Source organism: Tenrec ecaudatus, chromosome 4 (assembly GCF_050624435.1).
Source record: "Tenrec ecaudatus isolate mTenEca1 chromosome 4, mTenEca1.hap1, whole genome shotgun sequence".
NCBI classification, from domain to species: domain Eukaryota; kingdom Metazoa; phylum Chordata; class Mammalia; order Afrosoricida; family Tenrecidae; genus Tenrec; species Tenrec ecaudatus.
The window spans coordinates 170,301,769-170,326,413 of NC_134533.1; the positions used below are offsets into that span (position 1 = coordinate 170,301,769).

General features: G+C 45.6%; 1 protein-coding gene across 1 annotated transcript in view; it reads right to left on the reverse strand.

Moving 5' to 3' along the window:
* Nucleotides 1-24,645, reverse strand: part of TNIK (TRAF2 and NCK interacting kinase) — a 443,318-nt gene that overhangs the window by 32,756 nt on the left and 385,917 nt on the right. The window contains exons 18-20 of the mRNA XM_075547026.1: nucleotides 20,728-20,891; nucleotides 15,976-16,073; nucleotides 8,020-8,204 (exon numbers count right to left, since the gene is read on the reverse strand). Of these exons, the coding sequence (XP_075403141.1) occupies nucleotides 8,020-8,204; nucleotides 15,976-16,073; nucleotides 20,728-20,891 (447 nt within the window). The remainder of the gene's footprint in view (nucleotides 1-8,019; nucleotides 8,205-15,975; nucleotides 16,074-20,727; nucleotides 20,892-24,645) is intronic.

Below are 24,645 nucleotides of genomic sequence, written 5' to 3' on the forward strand. Positions count from 1 at the left end.
ACACCAAGGGCTCGAGTCGAAAGAAAATGTTTTGGAAACATTGATGGCAACACCTGTACAGGTGTGCTTGATATAATTGAATGATGGATCATTATAAGATTTGATAGAGCCCCTGAGTAAAATAATTAATAAAACCCAAGCAAACCAAATCAATAACAAAATCCTATTAGTTCATTCATTACAATGAATGGACCATAATAAAGTCGGATGTTAAAAGTAGAAACTGCATGTGGATAAGCTGCATGGCTATAGCTACACCATCTACTCAATGTTGCTAAAAATGTAAAACTGTTCTCAGACATTAAATGTGCTCATCACGTAACAATGATTAAAAAGCCAAACCAGAAACCAACCAAGCCTCAAAAGCAAAGCTATGGCCACCAAGTGCCTTGAGACTCCTAGTGACCCTGACAGGCGGAGGCAGCTGGCCCATAGGGCTTTCAAAGCAGCGAGCTTTTAGGACGCAGACTGCCAGGACTTTCTTCTACAAAGCAGCTGGCGAGTTTGAACTGCCGACCTTTCAGTTAGCAGTCATGTGTTTAACCACTAGCCCACAAGGGGCCCCTACGCCGCAACCCTTACAGTGTGGTACAGTGAAAATAGTCCTTTGCTATTTTTCCAATACAGAGACCGAGTAAGAAAAATTAGTTCAAAATCCAATAAAAATGGAAACAAAGCACAATAAAAACCAAAAGGCAAACACCCTCCACTGATTAGAGGGAAATTACCGGAAATTTACTGTAATTAGGCAGCAGGTTTAGAACTATAATTCCCTCTAATTAGATTTGTCAAGATGTTCCTAGAGGTATTGATTTAATTCGATTCAGTATGCATTTATTGAGCACCTGCTATAGGAAAGGCCCTTGGCTTGGCACTGGTGAATATACAAGTGGAAAAATACACAGTTCCTGAAACCCAAGAAGTTAGCGTGCAGAAGAGCCTAAACACCGTAAAACACAAAACCACCAATGCAAGGCTGCAAGGTGCTAAGCAGGAGCGCCGGCAGAGGGCCGTGCTGACGTCTGGAGAGGCACAGCCCTGCGCCCAGGAGCCCAGCAGGCGGTCGGGCGGAAGTGTGCGTTAGGACAGTCATGGTCTCCAGAGATGAAAAGGGTCACGGTGTGTTTTAGGCAGACCGCGGCGGGGGCGGGCGGGGGTGTGTCGGAAGATTGCTCAGGTTAGAGCCCGAATAAGGGTGGGAGAGAACTGAAGGCAGTGAGCCCACTGTAGCAGCCCGGCAGGGCCGTGTGTGTGTGTGTGTGTGTGTGTGTGTGTGTGTGTGTGTGTGTGTGTGTGTGTCAGACGCATGGTTCTGAGTGAGGAAGGGCACACGAGGATGCTCATCCCGGGTTGACGACACTCGCATTGGAGCTCGCGCTGGGCCCTACGAACCTACCAAAGGAAGCCTCTTTGGCTCACCTGATAGGAGGTAAATCAACTTACAGGGGTTCCTTCCCTCCTTCCTGTCCCCGGAAGCTGGTTAGTTTGTGCTGCATGCTCATTGTATACATGCACCACATCAAAAGGGGATATCGCCGAAATAAAATTCTCTGATAGCTAAATCATGTACAGGTAAGGACGTTGACAGTCTGGTCTATTTCTCCACACGTCTAATTATGCCTATGTCTGAGATCTTTGGAAAGAGTGCATTTGGTCAATTAGGGTTTGTGGCATATGGGTTACACACCGGGCTGCTAACTGCACGGTCAGCAGTTCAAAACCACCAGCTGCTCTGTGCGAGAAACACGAGCTTTTCCACTCCTGTGAAGAGTTAAAAGCTCAGAAACCCGCAGAGGCAGTTCTACTGTGTCCTCTCGGGTCCCTGTGAGTCGGCACCAACTCCGTGGCAGTGAGTGCGGCGAATCAAGACGGGCCGATGACATCTGGTGTTGTATGCCCTCCTGCAGGCTATGCCTTACACGTGGCACATGCAACCAGCACACATGCAGACAACGCTGTTGTCTTCTAACAGCGGCTGGTCCAAATGGCATGTGCTCTACTGAGGAGCTTTCTGTGTCCATGTCACGGTCTTGAACCTCACTGCAGTAGATATTGATTTTCTGCTCGAAAACTACAAAGCACAGAGCATAAAGGGTTACCTTGCCAATTGAAAAGGTGAAAAGAATGTACATCCGAAGCACGCTAGCCCTGAAACCCCCATTCCCGAAGAAGCTACTGTTGTATAACAGATCTTTTTCATGGTGTGAAGTTTCTTAGACAAATAGCTATCACATAAAAGTAGAACATATGAAATATATTTTTATGGATAGTCTGTATTTTCACAAGTTTAAATAGACAATGTGGAACATTTCCTTTTTAGGGGCCTTGCTAAGACAGCAGGTTAGCATTCAGCTGCTGAATGAGTGGCTGGCAGTTTGAACCCACCAAACTGAGGGTTCTCTGCGTGGGAGAAAATGCGGTTGTCTGCTCTGGTAAAGAGTTATAGACCTGGCAATAATGTCTCCAAGGTGAACCAGAGACACATGTAAGCCTTACATAGATGAATGGGTTTGGATTTGCACTAAATTCTAACCCCAGTCTAAGAACAATTGGTTCTTATGACATGGCCCTGCCAGATGCTGGGCTTCCTGATGAGATCACTGAAGATATGGGTGCTACAGCAAAGTATGGTGAAGAAACTAGATGGTGACCAGCCAAGAGAAAGAATAGACGAGGTCTTAAATGCTTATCTTCTCTAGACCCTTGGACTTAGGGGAGAGGATACAAGGGATGGACATGCCAATACTGTGGAGACAGCAATTGTTGGACCTTGGGTGGGACCCCTGGCTTAGTGGGTGTCCAACAAAAGGAGACCCAGAGACACCATGTATTTGGTGCCTCAATGCTCCCCTTGCATGAATATGACAGGTTTGGGTCTGAGAGGCAAGGAACTTTCCCCCTGGCACCAATCCCCATGCTCAGTGTAAACCAACGTCAACGAAGACATCAATCTGTACAAAGCAACACCTCATGGATTGCAGGTACCTTCAATTCTATGCCATTGGATAAATTATTGATATTATTAATGCAATTGCCTTATACCCTAACCCCTGATTGATAATGTTTTTCTTTTTGGATTTTTTTTGTTTTGTTTGTTTACTTTGTTGTTGTTGATCTTGCTGGTTCTGGTTTTGGCTTTTGCTTTTGTCATAATGTGACTGTCAAAGTAAACCAGAGTTGGTTTTAACCTGGGGACAAGCAGTTGGATTTTTGGGCTCCAATAATTCTAGCGCGAATCTAAAGACAGTTCTTCTGACATGGCCCTGCTCGATACACGCCTTCTTGAAAAGATCACTGAAGATAAGGATGCAAAGTGTGGTGAAAAAAGCAGATGGGACCTGCCTATCAAGTGGTGTAGTGTCTGGGGTCACCTGCCTATCAAGTGGTGTAGTGTCTGGGGTCACCTGACTATCAAGTGGTGTAGTGTCTGGGGTCTTAAAGGCTTGCATTCAAACAAGCAGCCATCCAAGTGAGGTGTCAACTAAGACCACACAGGAGAAGCACAAAGATGTTAGCAAAATCCAAATCTGATAAGGGGAAAAGTATCAGAGCTTAGGCTGTGAACACTCAATAGAAGGCTGTTGAGGATGGTGGGAACCCACAATCCATCCGCAGTGTCTGGCTGGACTGGGCCTCTGGCACATCCCCTCTGGTCACAGGCGAGGCCCTCGAACAGCTTTACTACCGACAGAGATGATAGTAGACTTGACTACAGTGGATCGGACCATGGTATAATAGGATAACTTGGTCAGTTGACCACTCTCTTGCTCTATGTCCAAATAGTTCTCAATTGTTCCAAGACAGAAATTTCTTCTCTGAGTTTTAAAATATTGTTGGTGGTCTTTTCTTTCTTAGTCTTTATTTTTATTATTAGTTTCTTTCTGTTTCATTTCATTGGTTATTGCTTCTGTTAGGTCTCCAGTTTAGGAAACACAGAAGGAGTGGATGCATAGAGACAATAACCGATGCAGTGCTTTGCAGGAACGGGGGTGGGGGGATCGGAATGGGGAATGATCAGTGGATGCGGGAGTGAGGAGGGAGCGTTAGAGCTGATTGTGATGATAGGTAGACAACCCTTTTTAGAAGTGGTTTAAATATGGAAGTGTATGATATGTGAATATTATATCAAGAAAACTACTTTAAAAAAAAACCAAGAAAAGAAACCGAGCATGACCTTGGGTTACCATAGGTGAACAAGAGGAAGAGCTTTGCTTGGGGGCATTGAGTTCATTCTCATGGCGGCAGAACAGTTTGGTGAGGGATAGCAATCGTGGCTGAGCAACACAAAGAGTGCGGTCAATGGCGAGGAGTTATACATGTAGATGGTGCTGAACTGGAGAATGTTTTGTTGTGTTTGGGGGACAAAATTGAAAAACAATTACATAAATAATGAGTAAGGGGGAAAAGACGATATTCTAAAATTGATTGTGGTAAAGATTTTACAACTCTTCTTGATATGGTTGAACTATTGAATTGTTATGATATGTAGCAATAAAACTTAAAAAAAAAAGGCTTGCCTTCAATTAAGCAGCCATCTAAGCAAAGCATCACCTAAGAAGCGTGGAGAAGCATACCATCCTGTGTGAGCCAGGTTTGCAAATAATACAATCATCTGAAGGAGGGAATGGTATCCGAGCTAAATTGTGAGCCCCTGGTTTGCAGAAAGGTATGGATAACAGTGGAGGACAAAATTCATTTGCAGGGTCCACACATGGATGAAGCCTCTAGTCCATCCCCTCTGACCAAAGCCGAGGGCTGGGACTAGCCGTGTTATCAACACAGAGCACTGTGAAGTCATTGATGGCACATAGAGTTAGGTTACAATGTAATGTCTTATCATTTGATCTCCCTATTGACCATTTCAAAGTTGTGTCAGTTAAAAAAAAGTGAAGGAGCAATACACGTGGATTAAGCCTCTGGTGAATCAACCCCCTCTGACCAAAAACCCAGGGATGTGAATAGGCTTGCTATCATGCAAAGTGCCTTGGAAAGAGGATTGTTGTAGATGCAGTTAGGTTATCATTGAATACCTTATCATTTGATCTCTCCTTTGGCCCATTTAAAATTTGTTTTAGTTTTGAATATTTTCTGCTTTCTTTTTGATTGAAGTTTTTCTCTGTTTTACTTTGTTACTTTTGTTGTTATTTTCTTTTCTACGTTTTTTTCTCTATGAGATCCAGGATATGCAAATCTACAGAGACACTAACTGGATTAATGGTTTTTCTGGGGTATGGCAGGGGAGGTTTGGAGGAAATGGGGAGTTAATAACCAGGAGTACAAGACAGAAGAAAATGCTGTAAAATTGATTGTGGTAATGACTGTACCACTCTTTGTGATGTGACTGAATTATTAAATTATATGGTATGTGGATTATATGTCAACAAACATTTTTTAAATTCACAGTTTTTGAAACTCTAAGAAGCAGTTACTGTCCTACAGGTAGTTAAGAATCATAACTGATTTGACAACAAAGGATGTTGTTTTGTTTGGGCGTATCTTCTTTATGTAAATACTCTTTACTGGATCATTGTTTCATCTGCATTTTGCTAAATCTTTGAGTCACATCGAATTCTGCCTCCCTTAGAAATATTCCATGATGGAACCGGTTTATTCTCACCTAGATTATAATGGTAAATCCTCAGAATGTCTTTCACCAGCCTCTAGTCTGTCTTTTCTAAAGCATCCTGTTGAGATAATCTCAAACATAGCACTGCCCGGCTCAAAACCCCTCAATGCTGCTCTGCGGCTGCCCAGTACAGACCACACATCCACGTATGCTTCCATCAGACTAGACTTGTGGATGTACATAGGTCCTGCGTCCCCACCAAGCCCTGCCTTCCGTGGCTTTGCTTCAGACACCCTCTCCTTTGTTTTGGATTCTGGTATTACCTCATGCTCTTTTATATCTTGCTTTCAGCCATCTGTGCACCTTTCTTTCTTCAGGACGAGACTCTAAGCATGTTGACACAGGGTTGTGATCTCAGCTCAGAACAACTAAACGTAAATGAGAGCCACTGAAGCCGCTGGATACCATACACCACACAAGCTAGTTAGCAAGCAGACCGGTGGACAATGTTCACAATCAGGGGCTCACAGCCCAGAAAGGGAGAGACGTGTTAATTACTAATCATGACTCAAGGAATTGCATGGGACTGCTGGAACACCCGTTCTCAGGTTATCACTGACTGGTCTTCAAACTATATCGGTGTCTCGTTTTCCCTGTCTTCAACCAGAGTATAAAGTTCTAGAAGGTGGAATCCATGGGCACACTACTTGACCCTCTTAAAGCCTTCAGCACGAAGTCTACCAGAACATTGGAGTTTTAACAATCTTTGAATTAGACAATCCAGACTCACCCTGACAATTGCATGCTCATGCTTAAAGGGAATGCAAACTATCAGCCGGAAGAGTTAACCAGTGCTGAGTCAAGGCAAAAAGGACGAGCATGTCTTGTAGAATCGTTCTGCGTAAGTGATTTTGCCTCTAGGACAATTGTACTTGCTGCTAAAAGAGCAACTTAATGTAATTTGCTTCAAAATGGCATATTTCAGCATATTTATGGTTGTCAATAACTGGGTAACCAACAGGAAAATGACAAGTGTGGATTTCCAATGGTGTTAATTGAATTTGCCTCTCACAATTGCTTGTAGGTAGTGATGGTTAATCAATGATGACATATCCCTGCAGACTGGCCCGTCTGCCTCTTCAGCATCTGCTGGGCGGGGCAATCATCTGTGATCGGACATGACAGCCCCTCCCATGAAGGGCACGTGGTGTGATGACCATAGTGGCAGCCTTGCCCAAGAAGGGGGAGCCCGTGATGAGTGACATTGGAAAAGCTGCATGGCAGCCTATCAGAGTCAGAGCCAACCAGGGCCACTGTGCGTTCTGCTTGTTAGGGGTGTGAGTGTAATTCTAGAAATGTGCTTTCCTGAACTGGGGATGCCATGGGTGGCATCTTGATAAAGAATACCCTCCCCAGCCGAGCCTCAACTCTGTCTGTAAGGAAAGAGGGAGGAAAAATGGTTGGAGAGAGAGAGAGAGAGAGGACGGTGATGAGACTGGTGAAGACTTTCATGTGGATAAGGCAAAGGTTACATAAGATAAAATATAAGATGATGATGGGATGCTTCGATTTGATATCAACTTGATGGTACCTGTGTGGAGGTAGGGGTACAGTCAAACCTATCAGTCCACCCACAGCCTGATGATGTCTACTTGGGAGTGTGGCGTTTTGGGTCAGTGAGATCCTGAGAATTCTCTCTTGGCCCTCTTTGTTGCCTACTTGCCTGGACCGCATGTCTGGCTGTGGGGTTGGCAGTCCTGCTGTCCCTGGGAGCTTCAGCACTCAGCATCCCCCTACACCTTCCTGCTCGCCCACCAGCAGCTGTGCGAGTCTGAGTCTCCAGCAGGCATCTGACCATGGACTTGAGTTGGACCGAGCTGGCCTGCTTTCTTGATATAAACTTTTTTCTAATGCAAACTTGGGTGTCACTGACTTTGTTTCTTTAGAGAACTCAGCCTGGTGCAAATGACAGAAGTCAGTACTTTAGCCTAAGCAACAAGAGAAAGGTAGCCTGAGCACACGCAGGCCAACCAGACATGTTCCATCTTCTGGGTGATTGTGTCCTCAGAGATACCAATAGAATGATGTTCTAGAGAAATCTGCATGCTCAGTCAGAGACTCATAAACTATTTTAGATGGAATCCCACTTCTCCTCTTTCTGTTCTGAAGACGTGGCCTCCTCCTGGCTTGCGCACTTTGGGACAATAGCTGGAATTGGCTGGTCAAGCAGTGGGGGAGCGCAGACAAGGGGGTCTCCCGGTGAGGGGGATTGGCATAAGAGCTCAAACCGTGGCCTCAAACACACGCACAGTCATGGAGATGCCTCAGGACGGGGTGAGGGTTCATTCAATTATACATAAGGTTGCCACACGCTGGAGGGAACTGGGCAGCAACTAACCTCCCTCCCCCACCCCCACCCGTCCCGGTCCCCCCTGAAAGAGGCATCCTCTTACATCAGCCTGGGGATGTCGCTGACAGCCACTGTCCCGTCGTGAGTCTCACTCTCCCCGTCCTCCTCCTCGTCCTCACTGCTGTCCGACTCCTCACTGGACGAGGAGTAATCTGTGACCTTCTTCAGGGGGCGGTTCGTTTCTTCAATCCGGAGTTCTCGCAGTTCTTTGGCTAAAGCCGTCAGATCCTGCAAAAGAGGAGTTTGCTCAGCGCAGCAGCGGCAGATCAGACCAAAGCTACACGTCTCAGAAAAGTAGTCAGTGCTCTAGCCTAAGCAAGAAGAGAAAGGAAAAAGAAAAAAATGGTGGGGGGAGCTCTCCATAGAACTGTTATAAACATAGTTACCGCATGGAACTAAGAATACGATGTGTGTAGCACAGATAAACTAGAAAAGAAAGCTGGGATCCATTTAAACTGTTCAAAACCAATAGCCTGACCGAGACTGCTCATCTCTGAATATGTACGTGTAGGCGGCGCGTGTGTGCGCACATATATGCATACAACCGGCTCTCATTTCATTTTGGGAAGGTGAAGTTGGTCGCCCTCAGAGTTAAGGGGGAAACACATGGAATCAGAATTGCTCACCAGTATTTTGGCCTTTCCCCCTCATCTGATCGCGACTGCACCCCCAAATCCAGCATCAGTCACAGAACAGAGCAATTCCCAAGGTGCCAGCTACGGCAATGGCTCCTTTGGCGTGTCCTCATTTCCTGGAGACCCAAGGCACTACACCCTATGATGGCCCACGAAAGGCCAGGGCCACTGAAATGGATAGCCACCGAACTGACTCAAGAGGAACAACAACACCACAAGTTCTCTTCCACAACAAGGGTGCCATTCCAGTTGCCTGGCCGGAACCCTGGGCTAAGAAGACTGAAAGTCATGTGCAAACGCCAAAAGGAAGAGCTAATTGTCTAGTTTCCCATGAACTGCCTGAACCCGCTGGCCTCAGGCGATGTGATGATGGGCACTGTCCTCGCCAGGCATGGCGCAGGCCGGGGGCTGCATGGCTGATACCTTGTGTGTGACATGCTTTCCGAGCAAAGCAGAGGGAGCGGTCCTGCAGAAGCATGGCCGCTCCAGTTCACATGGGTGACGCTGCCCATGGTGCTCAGCAGGCAAAATGAGGAAGAAGCAAGGGGACATCAGTCTTCCTACTTCTCCTACATGCGTGACCCATGTGGGAATCAGAGCATCCCGCGAAAGACGGGATCAGGGACAAAGACGCTTAATGAAAAACACTAAATCCCATCGTTTCCTTACAGCCATATTCTCTCTTTATGTCCTTCAGTCCAGAAGGGTATTTGGCCAATTCGTCTGAGGCAGGGTGGCAGCAATGCGAGTGATCTAAATGGTGCTTGATGAATTATACTAACTGGCCGGGGAAAAAATTAAAACAAAAAACCTAACCTGCATTGTGAATAAATCTATTTTTAATTATAATTTTATGTTGGGAAGGCAACAAATCGACTTGTTTCTTTAGTGGCATGTACATATCAGGCGATCTGATTTTGCTAAGAAGAGGAGAGGAAGCACTTGGTCTGGACAGTTGCGAAGTTCCAAGTGTTAAATGAGGGAGTCATGCTTCTCAATTCCATAAAATTGGATGAAATCACCAGTGATTTAAAAATTTGTCTTGAAATCACCAATATAAAGACCCTTGTAAAGGAAGCTTCTAGAAATTCAAATTACACATCATAAACACTAACACACTAGGGCCTTTACACACACACACACACACACACACACACACACAATCTTAATAGCAACATTTGTCCTATCCATGTTAATGAAGAGAATTGTTTGTAAAAATGCCCGGCAGCATTCCAATATAATATATTGTTTTGGGAAGGGAAAGCTTTATAGATAGAATTTCATGCTAATTCATTTGTTCTTGTTTATTTAGTAATGGGTCAAAATAAGAAAAGATACTATCTGTAGTTAGCTTTTTGTCATTTAGTTTTCACTTTCGCTTGAAAATTGCCAATGCTTATCTTTATCAAATAGAGAAGACATTGAAGAATATGCTATGCTTGAGCCACTGAGAAAACACTGTGTACATATTTGGCAAGGTCTTGAATGGGAAAAGATATTCCATGAATCAGAAAAAAATAACAAATTAGATAAATTTACTTTGTGTTTATTTTGTATTTAGACTTCATGTTAAAATCATCTTAAAACTCATGGAAGATTATAACTAGCATTTAAAATGTTACTTGTTAAAAAATAAAATTCATTATATTTTAAAGAGAGATATGGTTTTAAAAAGCTTATTTTCAATTCAATACTCTCGTGAGTATCAAATATAAAAGACTAGTAAGGATTTATTTAAATTCATGAAACATTTTCTCCATGGCTTGGTTTTCCTCATCTCTGGCATTTCATGACAAGAAAAAAGATGCTTATAAAGGAAAATAAACTAAATAACAACAATAAAAAGCCACCACAAAGCTATTTAGAAATATTTAACTTGTTCAAAGTTCATTGATTTCAAGACACGGTGACTTATTAAAATGGCCTAAAACTTTCTTAACACTGTACTTAGGAGTCCTTTAAAGTTTTGACCTACTTTATGATTTCACTTCTAATTAGAACTTCCCCCTTTGTTTCCATGCCACTAAAAAAGGCTATCTTTTTACTGAAACATTAGAAATAATTGCAAATTCCTTTTAAGTTTAATTGGTCATTGCTTGCAGGGTGAGACCTGACTGAAAACCTGAAGGTACCAATAACAAGTGATGGAGAAGTAGAAGCTTCCCTGCCGGGAGACCTGTGTTTGGCCAGTGTTTCATTTCTTCCCCATCCACCTTGGACTCGATGATAATGACAAAGTTATAGGAAACAGACGTGGTCTAAAATGGACACCATTTTCATACATCCAACTCTCTGACGATGCCAATTTCCTTCATACCCTAAGTCTTTGGGGTAGTTAATTGCTTGACTGTCTCAAACCTCGCCCTAACGAGTATGAAAAAGGAGGAGTGAAAGTGCTATTTAGCACAAAAATCTTGGAGGGGTACAAGGGTGCTTCCATCAGTTTGTGGAAAACTAGAAAGCGATTAGGGTGGAACTTTCCCAGGAACTTGCTGACATGCTTTCCTGTGGTCAAAATGAAACAGCCACGGGCGAGACGCACAGAGCACACGGGAGGGGAGTGTGAGGCTCCTTGCAGAAAGGCGTCTCTGAGGCAAGACTTTAGAATCAACTTGATATTACTGCTAAGTCAAAAAAGCTTATTCCATCGGACACTTTTTTGGGGGGTCTAAGAAGGGTGCCTTTTAAAGTTCTCTTTTTAGAAGCAATATAGTTCGATTTTACTCAAAGTTTTAAAGTCTGTCTTTTCTGTGTGCACTAAACACATGGTTGTTTCTTTTTAGAAAATCTAAAGGTATCATCGTGCCAGTCACCAAACGTTAGCATCGCCCTCCGAGAAAAATAAGTTTGCACCACTAGTTCCCGCTGACGTCTGTGGGTGCGCTCTGGGATGGTCCAGGTTTCTGGTTATGGAGAGAAGGACAGTGCTTGGGAAGCCGGTGTGTGTGCATGGAGCAATCTTCACACGCCACACGCGGAACTGTGCTGAAGTCAGACAAACAAATGAAGGGGTTTATGTAAGCACAGGCGGTGCTGCACGATCTCTTCTTTTCCATTAGGGAGGCTAAAGGAATGGGATTCTCCCAGGTGATTCTTCATGAAAAAGGAACCCATTAAATTAGCAAGAACAGATAGCATGGCTTCAAAAACGAGTCTCAAGACTTGCCATTTCTCTCCTGGGTTAACTAAATGGCCAAACAGTGATGGGAAAGATGCCAAACCATGGCAGTCCCCTAATCTGGTGTCAATTTAAGGATTAAGAATGTAGGGGTGGAATTTAGGCTATCAATCTGGAGATAGACGAGACTTCTGTGTAGGCCTGGTCTTCTGAGGATTCTGGGAACTCTGGTATTTCTCCTTGGAGATGGGAGACATTCTTTCTCTCTCTCTCTCTCTCTCTCTCTCTCTCTCTCTCTCTCTCTCTCTCTTTCTCTCTCTCTCTCTGCTACTCCCTGGGAGACATTTGCAGAAGACAAGCCACATAGATGTAACCAGACCTCTGAAGCCGGAGAAACCACAGAGTGACCCCTGCCAGCGCTGAGATGCTTACAAGGCCACTGGACCCAAAGACTTTCTACCCACTGGCTTGTGATCATCCTGCATTTGGCTTCATTGCATGTGTTTCCTGAGTCTGAAGAGGACTTTAGAGATTGGTATCGGACATATGGACTAATATCGGACTTAAGGCCTTGATCTGAACTGGGCCAGGATGTTTTCTCAATGTTCAATTGCTCTGCTATATAAATCTCTTTCTTATACACATATGTGTGTCCATGGATTTGTTTCGTTAGCCTACCCAGACTGACACACCGAATCTAGGCAGGGAGGAGGCATGATAGTTTTGTGCATGGGGCCTGACCTGAGAGGTGCAGGATGTTTGGCTGTATGCCTTGTTCTCCCTGCTAGATGCCTAAGCATGACTTTTCCCACAATGCGACAATTAAAATCTATTCACATATTGGCAGATGCCTCCCTCCCCCGAGTGTGTGTGTGTGTGTGTGTGGTGGGGTCATCCAGTTGAGAACCACTGCAGCAAGTAGAACCCAATAATCTCATATTTTCAGTGGCTCAGTAGCAGTAGGAGAAAGATGAGGCTCTCAACCTCTGTAAAGAGTTACAGATTCGGAAACAAACAAGGGCAGTTCTACTCCATCCTATAGTGTTGCTATGAATCAGAATTGACTCATGTCAATGAATTTTGGAGGTGTGTGGTGGGGGTACTGCCTTATCAGATCAGGAGCCCTTTTCTATGGGCATATGCCCCCAAGGAGTTGGTGTGCCACTTAACACACTCTCCCCCCTCCTGTGAGCCCTCCCATCTCTGTCCAGGGCGCTGGAGTACTCCAAAGCACACAGATAAAGCACTTCCAAAAAAAACTTTAAAAATCCAATATAGACCCAACAAAATTAACTCAAGCTCTTTTCCCTCCTAGTAGGGCATCTCCAGGGCACTGGGGGTGGCATAGGATGGGGGGCTTCTCTGCACACACGTAGAGAGCCCTTTGGTGAGCAACCAGAGCACCAGACCATTAGCCTTTTTTCTACTCTTTTTGGGGGAGGAAATTGATGGCAATGGTGCTAAGTCTCACACTTCTCACTGTGATGGGGTGGGGGGATAGGCAAGGTGTGGCTCAGAGCAATTAAAAAACTACCATTCTCCTTTTCTATTACTGCCATCCACAAAACGTACACACGTAGGGTCTTGCTCTTTGTTTTCATAAGCAATAATCCACCACCTAGGATTGTAACCAAGAGCCCTGGCGGCGTAGGTTTCATGATGGGCTGCTCACTGCGAGGTCAGTGGTTGGAAACCACCCGCAGCTCCGAGGGAGAAAGAGGAGGCTCTCTATGCTTGTAAAGAATTACAGCCCCCGAAACCCACTGGGGCAGGTCTACACTGTCCTATCAAGTTGCTATGAGTCAGAATCAATGCACTGCAGGGGTTGATGGTTTCCTTACTCTATATGACTCTCAAGGGTGACGCGTTCCTAATTCTCATAAAGTGCTGTTCTTTGGTGAAGACGAGATGCGTAGGTGCACGCTTCTCCCTCCTGCCACCATAGCTCCATGTCTCAGGTCTAAACCTTAGCCATGACCACAACCTCTTGGGTTTATGCAGCAGTTTATACTTGATAACCTACATCCACATGCAAGCTTTGAGAGAGCCCAAATGATTCTGTGAGTGAGTCAGGCATGGGCTTTCCTCCCCATTGCACAGATTGGTAAACTCTGACATGACTTGTCAATCAGCAGTTTCTGGGGGCTCCAGGCTTTGGATACGGCCTGTTGATCTCAGAGTCAGTGCCTTCCCATCTCATCCCATTAAAAGGTGTTCAGCAGAGCTTCAGCCTTAACGCCATAATGGTGATCTCCGGATTGCATGCACCGGGCTTCTTTGAAAGGTCTGACTGTTAAAAAGGAATGAAAAAACAAAACAAAACAAAACAAAACAAAACCCTCTGCTGGATTCATGCAGGTCTGACAAACGGCGGGAAAGCAGTCATCCTTCTTAGCCAACTATCTGCAATTGACAAAGTCATATATTTTCCTAATGGAAAAACGTCTCCACGGCTAAGGAAATAGAGTCACTTAACTCGCCGGGATTCATTAACTAAAGTCGATGTTGCTGCTGATGTTGTTGTAATGCCCACACAATGAATCCAACAACACCCAGGAACTGTTGTCCGCAAATCATGTGCGATAAATTTGGCGCGCCCAGGATGATGTCTCTTTTCCGCGTTAGGAAAGCCACTCAGAGCCATCCCCTAGCAGGGCTGGTGAGCACAGGCTCAGAGCGCAGGCTTTGCTGTCGGGAGATACAGGTCCGAGAGATGGTGCCCATTAATAAGGCACCTCGTGCTGGGCGTTAGCCAGGCTGGGACAATGGAAGGGTGGAGCTTTGCCTTCGGTGGAAGGTTTTTCAAGGTCAGAAGGGTGTCTGAGATCTTGGGCTGGTTTCTATGGAGGTCCTCCCCTCCAGGTAGATTATTCCAAACAAGTGAATGCGAAGCTGTGGTCCCACTGGGTGCCATATTGAACGCAACAGTCAGTGTTATATTCACGGTTTATGAACACATGAGCAAGAAAGGGTCATACTAACCTCGTCTATAGCTTTCTTATAGCTCTGAGACAAGAGGAACCCAGTCCAGAGGAATCCAGAGAAGGACGAAAGCCAGAAGAAAGGCAAGCAGGTTAGACACAAAACTGGAATGGTTAGTATACAGGTGATAGACAAAATACCAAGGAGCACAGAGAAATTCAACCCAGAACGATAACTTCTCTTTACTATCACTTCAGTGTATAGGCTGGGGTGGAGAGCAAATGTTTTGAGAATGATGAGGGCAACGAATGTACAGATATGCTTTACACAATTGATGTGTGTATGGATTGTGATAGGAGGTGTGTGAGCCCCTAATAAAATGATTTTAAAAATAATTTAAAGTTGAACTAAGTATAGAAAAGCCTTCCATTCTTTGCATACAAAAGATTTTCAGACCACGTTAAATAAGTGGATGTTTTTGTTGCTGTTAGAGGCAGTTGAGTCAGTACCAACTTATAGTGACCCTCGTACGACAGAATGAAACACTGTGTGGCCCTGTGCCAGCCTCACAATTGTTTGCTTGCTTTTTAATCATTTTATTGGGGCTCGTGCAACTCTTACCACAATCCACACAGCTATTCATACTCACAACTCTTCTGACGTTTCAGTCTCAAATACACGTGTAGGGACTATACTTTCAGCTCTAAATTATGTTCAAAAGACTATCTGGGGGTCCGTGATGTGCACTAGGATCCCTGACGGCACAGTGGGCAGTGCACAGAGCTGCTAACCACAAGGTCATCTGTTCGAACCCACCAGGTGTTCTGTGGGAGAAAGATGAGGCTTCCTACTATAAAGGACGACAGTGTTGGCAACCCAAAGGGGAAGTTCTGCTCTGTGCTAGACGGTGCGGTGCGTAGGAGTTGGAGTCAACTCAGTGGCAGTGGGCTTTGGTTTGGGGGCTTTGTGTTAGGTATTGGGCTACTAACAGCAGGACCGGTGATTCAAACCCAGCAGCTACTCGTATGGGAGAAATGCTCATGAGTAGAAATGATGACATGCTATGGATTATCCTGCATCCTGTTCTTCTAATGGCTAGCAACACATCAAAAAGCAGGTAACGGGAGGAGGGGCCATCCAGCACCTGCTCAGTTCTTTCCTAACCAGGTCCCACCTCCCTCTGGAGGTGTCCTGCACCCGTGATTGTTCATTAAACTGCAGCGTCCACCTCCCCATAACCATGAGTGTATCACCCAATGTTTGCACCCTGTAGATGCTGGTAAGCTAGAGGCGTTCAATGCCCTCATGAGAGAAAAGAACTCACGGCTGGCCGGCCGGGCCGGGTAATGTCCCTGGATTCTTCCGGTTTCGCTTTGGAAGGCTCGTGGGGGAGCACAGGAGATCCTTCTGACTTACTGTTAGCTAGTGAAAACAAACAAACAAACAAACAAGCAAACATAAAGAAAAAGTACATCAGAGAAGTGTGGGCACCAGCTCTGGAGCTGTGCATCGTCTCTGCAGGATGACTCGGGACACGGCTCTGGCTGAGGCGAACTCCCAGGCACATCCGTGAAATCACTACGCATGCTCAAACCGACCAGGCAAATACACGTGGGCTTGTGACCTGGAGGCCACGAGGGATGATAAGAAAAATGGTTACAAGTGCCACCACCGCCACGACCACAGGCCGGACGCCTGCAAGGCAGAGGCTCTCTACCCCGACTGCCTCGTTCAGCCCGTGCTCGCCTCCTGCGCTGCGGCACTCTCTCTTTATTTCACTGTCCAGGCCAGGACGAGAGAGATGCGCCCACCCAAGGTCTTGATAAAAACAACAGGCAGCGCTGAGGTGCTGTCTGGCATCTCAAAGCCCGTTTTCTGCCGTTGGGCGCAATCAGCATGGAAGTCAGGGTCCTCCGCTCGGTTTCTCCTTTACAACCTCGTCGCCAAGAGAGGCAACTCAGATGGCGTTCAGCGAAAGCACTGAAGTCTACTCCCGTTGGCGGGATCATTGTTAAACATGGTGGGGACAGGAGGGAGGGTGTTGGTGATCAAGGGGAGAGGCGGCAAAATGAGGTGCAGAGCAAGGATGGGGGCTCCCTCACCGCTCTAGAGTGTACCCTTTCATTTCATGACCTTAAAGGAGTCCCTGAGCAGTTCCAACAATTAAATGTACTTGGTTGCTACCCTAATTGCTATATATTTGTGTCTTCTCAGAAGAAACGCCTAGCCAGCGCTCTGCTTCTCAAAGGCAGCCGGTCAAAAGCCCTTGGAGCACAGTGCTGCTCTGACCTGTGAGTGGGCATCACCCAGTGGCAACTAGGTGGCTTTTTAAAAGAAAACTATAGGCAGACAAGAAGCCAGTGAGATTTCTTGCTTTATCTCAAAGTGGTCATTCTGGATATACCGGAGAGATGAGGACTTGTTTAGTTCCAAGGAACTGGGAGTTAAATGCAAGAGTAATTAAGCCAGAACTAACCCACAGATTCCCCAAATCAAAATTACCTGTGTGAACTTGTTTTTCTTTAACGTTTATGCCATGGGATAGTCATTAGCTCATGGAAAGATACAAGAAGGTAAGGAAATGAGCAGGGTCTCTAAATTAAAATATGTATATGTGTCAAGACAGCAAAGGAATATGATGGGTTTTAAAAGTTTGCGGAAGAAGAGAATGGAAGGATAATGGTGTTTTCCATGAACTCTGCAAGGCGCCTTGCATACATTAGCTGTGGGCTGTGTTTCTGACAGAAGAATGCATGTATGAAGGCAGTCACAGCCGGAGCGAGAGATGGGAGCAGCACAAGGAGAAATCCACTGCGTTCAAACTGTCTGTTCAGTGTGTTTTCACATCTACGAACCCTTAAAGGGCGTTAGGGAAGAAACCATGCAAGAATTCCTAAATAAGAGCCAGGAATGGCTGGTTTGCATCTGGCAGAATAATTGTAAGTAAATGACTATTTCTCAAATGGCACTTTGAAAGAGTTACTGGTCTTTATCGCTTGGAAACCAAATTGTTGAAGAAACCAATTCAGAAAGAGTGAATTTTGATGAACTAGCAACAGTGCCTTTTCATCTATAATTAGCTGGACAATATTAAGGCTTTTCATAGGCATTTTCATTAATTGAAAACTGAGCGACGAAGAGGACTTCAATGCAATGTTCGGAGATGCTAATTTGTACCTCTCTAAAGAGGCATCATCTGAAGACTAAAGTGAAAATCTTTTTTAAAGTTAAAAAGTGAGTGCAGCAGAACAGCAAGGGAATGGAATGGCAAAGTCCCCAGGGAATGCTGAAAGTGGACTTTGGGGCCAGGGCGTGGTGCCCCAACAGACTGGACTGGAAAACGCTTCTAAGGGCCAGCAAACGATCCCTGAACTAACTACAAGCTTTTCTCTTGGGAAGTGGTTTGTTGTTGTTGTTTTGTTGTCTGGTTGTATACTGTTGCTTTGTTTTCCTCTGTCTTGTTTCCGTGCATGTTAGTGTCTCCACAGGTCTGTCTGAATAGGACAGGCTGGATGAACTATCTGGAGGAAAAACAACGGGACCGACAGTTCCGGGGGGACTTGGGGTAGGGGGCAGGTGGGGGTAAGGAAGTGGTGTTAACAAACACAGGGACAAGGGAACAACATGGGACCCAAAATGGTAGAGAGGGGGAAGTGGCAGGTCTGGTGGGGAATGATCAAGGGTAAGGTTGCGTAGAGAAGAGGTATACTCTAGTCCAGGTGGCGACGAAGCATGGTAGTAGGGCAGGAGGAAAGTCAAGGGAGATGGAAGAAAGAGCTAGGAGTCAAAGGGCATTTATGGAGGTCTAGACAAAGACATATGTATACAAATATATATAGGAGGATGGGGAAATAGATCGATGTGTCTATATTTATAGGTTAAGTATTAAGGTGGCGGAAGGACCTTGGGCCTCTACTCAAACACTCCCTCAATGCACGAATACTTTCTTTTATTAAATTGGAACTCTATGATGCTCACTCTCCCGACACAACGGCTGGAGCCAAAGTGGGTGAACAACTAAATGTGGTGAAGAAAGCTGATAGTGCCCGGCTATCAAAAGAGATAGTGACTGGGGCCTTAAAGGCTTGAAGATAAACAAGCGGCCATCTAGCTCAGAAGCAACAAAGTCCACATGGAGGAACACACCAGCCTGTGTGATCACGTGGTCCCGAAGGGATCAGTTATCAGGCATCAAAGAACAAAAAAATCATATCATTGACTGCACACCTCCATGATAGGATCTCTGAAGACAAATGGGTGCATAAGCAAATGTGGTGAAGAAAGCTGATGGTGCCCGGCTATCAAAAGAGATAGTGTCTGGGGTTTTAAAGGCTTGAAACTGAACAAGCGGCCATCTAGCTCAGAAGCAAAAAAGCTCACATGGAAGAAGCACACCAGCCAGTGCGATCATGAGGTGCCAAAGGGACCAGGTATAAAGGCATCATGCAACAACAACAAAAAGATATATGTGTGTATATGTATATATGTATGTATGTGTATATATATGTATATACCATATTGAATGAAGGGGGAAGTGCAGAGTGGAGACCCAAGGCCCAAGTGTTGGCCAATGGAGATCCCCTCACAGAGGGGTTCAGGAGAGGAGATGGGTCAATGAGGGTGCGAGGTAGTACCGATGAAGAACACAGCTTTCCCCCAGATCCTGGATGCTTCCTCCCACCAACTACCATGATCCGAATTCTACCTTGCAGGGCTGGATAGGGTAGAGGTTGTACACTGGTACATATGAGGGCTGGAGGCACAGGGAATCCAGGGTGGATGATACCTTCAGGACCAAGGGTGTGAGGGGCGATGCTGGGAGAGTGGAGGGCGAGTGGGTTGGAAAGGGGGAACTGATTACAAGGATCCACATGTGACCTCCTCCCTGGGCGAGGGACGGCAGAGAAGGGGGGGGGGGAGGGAGACTCCGGATAGGGCAAATATGACAAAATAACGATGTATAAATTACCAAGGGCACATTAGGGAGGGGGGAGCGGGGAGGGAGGGGGGAAAAAGAGGACCTGATGCAAAGGGCTTAAGTGGAGAGCAAATGCTTTGAGAATGAGTGGGGCAGGGAATGTATGGATGTGATTTATACAATTGATGTATGTATATGTATGGATTGTGATAAGAGTTGTACGAGTCCCTAATAAAATGTAAAAAAAGAAAAGAGGAGGAAAAAAAAAAGAAAATGATTAGGGCAAAGAATGTGCAGATGTGCTTTATACAATTGATGTATGTATATGTATGGACAGTGATAAGAGCTGTATGAACCCCTAATAAATTGTTTAAAAAAAAGTCAAAAAGTGTATTTCTTCCTTCAAGTGCATGTGTTCTCCCTTAGTCTCTATGGAAGCTCACATTCAGAAACACCTAGCACTGTGCTCAGAATAAGGAGTCCTGGTGGTGCTGTCCAGGAAAGTGTTGGACTTGAACTATAAGCTGGTGGTTCCCTAAGGACTGACCATCTCAGAAACCCTATACAGAGTTGCCATGCGTCTGAACCAGCGTGATGGCAGTGGGCTTGTTTCTACGTTTGGAATGCTATGGGTGCATTGGTAACAGGGTACTTGGGGTTCCCCAAATTCTAATGAGGCGATCAAATGGAAGTGGCCATTGAGTTGACAGACACAGTGGCAAAGCACTGAGCTCTCAACCAGAAGTCCTGTGGTTTGACTCTGCCAACTGCTCCCCAGGAGGGGGATGTGGCAATCTGCTTCCGTGAGACCACAAGGGGCAGGGGCAGTGTCTTATGGGCTGTCATGAGTTGGAATCATTTTGATGGGGATGGAGTTAAAGTATTGGGTGAGTGCTATCTTAAAATTAGATGCATATTCTGTGAGCCCTTTATCTCGTTGGAAACCAATGAGCTCTGAGGGAAGGAAGGATTTGGGGAGCCTCTGATATCACCAGCAATTGGGGGTGATGGGTCACTTCCACACGGGGACTGAGACATAGTGGCTTTTCATTATCACTGTCGGTGGCCATGGCACGTCAGGGCCAGATATCAGGATCCTGCCCCCCGGCTCTCCTGCCCAAGAAACATTAATGGTAAGAAGGTAAGAGAAAGTTTTACCTCGAACTCTGGTCCGTTCGCTGGAACCTGCTTGCGATCCAGGCTGAGAGCCTCCTTGGGAACTGGGCTGGGAGCTGGGGGTGCTTGAACTGGAGGAGCTGCCGCTGCTGGTCCTCTGCAGGGGACTCTCCAGGAGGGGCTCCGTCCTCCGGAGGTCAGGGTTGCTGCACGGACGGCACAGGACACAGTTACATTCCCAAGACCTTCCCAGTGGCAGACCAAGTTTCATCCCGTGCCCACGCCAGCGCAAAGCAAGGCTGACGGCAGTTAGATGACCCGGAACTGAAGGGGCAGTTAGAGAATCGAGTCTTTCTACACGGAGCTCCTGGATCAGGGTATGGTGCACTCCTGACTCAATCCTTGCGCCACCCCCTGGCAAGTTTTAACGAAAGGGTGGATTGCCAGAGGGAAGCCTTCTCTTAAACTTTTTTCTTCCTTCCCGTTCTCATTGTGAGAAAATGTGAAAAATATGACAGTTGAAAATAACAGAATGACAGCTATCACTCTGAACCAAGAGATAACCATATTTTATTATTATTTATCTGATTTTGTTTTCAACAGATGGAATCAAACGGTGTGTTGTTTTGCACCTTGCTTTCCCTCCCTAACATTGCATTGTGAGCATTTTCTTATGCTTCTAAAGACAACGATGCATACATAACAGTCAACAATATCGTCTAACCATTCTTCTATGTGTAGGCATCATGGTGCTGCCAATACATTTCCCTGATACACAAGAGTCAGACAACCATCTACAGCCATGGCAACACTCTGTCTCTTCTTTATTTTATGAGGATCGGTTCCTGGACTTGGGTGTGGTGTGTGTGTGTGTGTGTGTGTTTAAAGGAATTACTAGTTTTCACTGAAATGCAGGAAATGGTACATTTCACTGAATTCTGCTTTAAGATTGGAGTTGCTAATCTGTATAAATTGTATCCTGTTTTAATGAAGTTAAAAATCACTACTGATGTAGGATATTTTTTGTTCACATGTGCCATTTAGTCTTCTGTCAATTGCTTAGTATGCTCTCTGCCCATACGGCCAGTAGATCGTCTGCATACTTTGTTACTTTCTTGTAGGAATCTGATATGTACTTAGGCTACACATGCGCCGAAGGGAAGTGTGATTTTCATGGCTATTACTAAGTGCTAACTTAAGAACAAATGAGGTGGTAGGCTAGTAGTCGCTACTTTTTATAAGACCTTTCTATGTCTTAGTATCTTTACTTCCTGCCTGATAGCAGGGCTTATTCATTCAAGCAGTTGTTCTAGTCCAGGCATTTGGGGGACAATGGCTCAGACAGACACCCAGAGCCACTTTCATACATGCTTGCTTGCAGTGAGCACAGGGCAGTGTGGTAATAAGGTACAGAGTCATCTGGGCCACTTTAGGTGGATGCAGTACCAGAGGAGATGGCAGCTAATCCAAGATTGGGATGGTGAGCTGGGAAAACGGGAATGGTGCTGGGAGAAATTTCTGAGATTTTTATGATTACACTGGGGGCCAAGGGGGCACATTCTCGGGGCTCCTTAAAAGTTCTTATCACAATTTTAATTCATATATGTTTATAATTGTGCATAGGTTTACACAATTACACTGTGTAGGAAAAAGATGAAGATTTCTAGTTCCATAAAGATTATAGTCTTCTAAAAACCAGGGAGGAGTTCTACTCTGTCTTATCAGGTTGTTATGAGTTCGAATCAGCAATGAGTTCAGTGGGTTGCGACACAGAAAATTCAATGAGACCTGAAACTCAAAAGCCCACATCGAATGCCAGTCAGCAGCTGAGGGAAGACACTAATCCAGTGTAGGCTCCCTCTGTGATGTTCCAAAGGCTTTGTTCCTGAAAGAGAATCCCACGTCTTTGTTGAAATCTCCACCATGCGATTGCAGCTGGGGGCTTTGACTAGCGTGGCCCCCCGGTCGGACTGATCTGTACGGTTTTCTAGGCTGTGATCTCTCAGGGTGCGCGTCATCAGGTCTGGCCTCCCCCGCAGTCACTGGGTGGGTGAGCGAAATCATTTGGTTAGTAGCTGAGCAGTTTACTACTGTGCCCTCAGGGCCCGTTGGTGCTACGATTTTAATGCAGCGAGGGAGATGCTCGTGCCACGTGGCGTGGTCAAGACCTGGGTCTGGAGAGATGACTTGGTTTTGGCTTTAGAATGGCGCCCGTGGATGGCTGGAGAAAGAGTTCTGAGCAAAGATACAGGGGCTGCGGGTTTCCTGCGGTGTGTCGACGTGGAAGAGAACCCGGCTGGTGTACCTGGTCTAAGTTAGGAAATCACGGAGAGACCAGAAGGAAACAGAACAAACAGTGGTTGTGGAGCTGCCGCTTACTCAGGGCAACCCCAGGGGTGCCAGCATCCACCTAGGATCCCTAGGGGGTCTTGATGGCTGATATTTTGGAAGTAGACCACTAGCCTTTTTCTTCTAAGATGATTCTGGGTGCACTTGAACCCCTAAGCCTTTGGTAAGCATCCAAGCACATTAACTGTTTGCACCACCAGGGACTCCAATGGAAGGAAAGAGCCAGGTGACACAGGAAAGCCATTCAAGCCAGCGAGAGAAACATGCTGCTTCGTTGGTGGGCTTCGGATGGCTGGCCAGGTTTGGTGGGTAGGCAGCCCAACTGGAAGGCCACTGCCACGGTAGATGACGAAGCCTGGCCCAGGACTCCCTTCCCTAAAAGAGGAGCAGAGCCATTGTCAAGACCAGCTGGGCTGAGCACACATTTCTGCCCAGGCTGGGAGACTCGTTAAGCATGAGGCTAATTGGATCCCACGGGCATTAAATCCCTGACCTGCATCTGATTAGCACATGTCCTCCCCATTGGAGCTATCCAGCGTAGACGGTCATTTTAATAGGTCGCTATTTTTGCTGCTGGAGATTGAAGGAAGTACTTCGATAGAGCCGCATGTGGGCACAGGTGAAACTTTACAATGGCTTTTCTACCTTATTCTTAGGACTGGTTTTGTAAAGTCAGAGTATTTTGAGAAAACGCCACCCTGGTCACCTTTTCCTCTTCCATGGTATGTAGTGGGACAGACTAACTTTGGGGCAGAGAGACCTGAGAGCAGTCCTCTTTGAAGAGATGAGTGTGAGAAGAAGTCCAAGAAATAATAGATTTACCATGTTCACGTGTTAGCCGCTCTACACAGGTAGAAACATGGACGCAGCCAGCTAGGTTTCTGTAATGTTAACTTTTAATTCAGACGTCTGCTCTCCATGTGGACATTACTGCTTCATCTACACAACACACAGCACAGTGGCAGTGTGGCAAAGGTGTGCTATTCGCCTAAATCATATGCAAAGTCACAACAGGAAATTAGGATAATAAAGTGACTTCTTGGCCCCATACAAGGACCAGGTCTTTAATTAGCTGGCTGACTGTCAACATTCACTTGACTTTGTGCTTTAAGGATGCAGCCGATGAGAACAAACGAGTCACTGGGAGACAACTTTGGGGTGGGCCTGGGAATTGGTTTTTTATATTAAGCACTTAGTCACTGGGTTATGATTGGGAGTTTCTGGTTTCACTTAAATCTCTTCATAATCCAGATTAGTTGTCTGATCAAATTTTAATTTGCTGTAAAAGACCACATGAATCATAGTTAAATATTAACACGCCGGGAATTCTTGAAAGGCTTATTTTTTAAAAAAATACAAAAAATCAAATCATGTTTTAATGTCAGTGGATCCCATGAGGTCTTTGGAAGCCTGAGCTGCAGGGAGAGGTCAGCTGCCCGGGACCTGGCAGCCTGATCTATGCCCAGCTGCATGTGCATGTGAGAAGGGGGCTGCCCCTCAGGGAACCGGGGCTATGATCTCCCCGCTGTGGGCCACCTAGGAAAAAGGCCCATCAAAGCAAGGAATGCTAGTTCTAGCTTGTGTAGGGATGTGCTTTGGGCTTAAAGAATT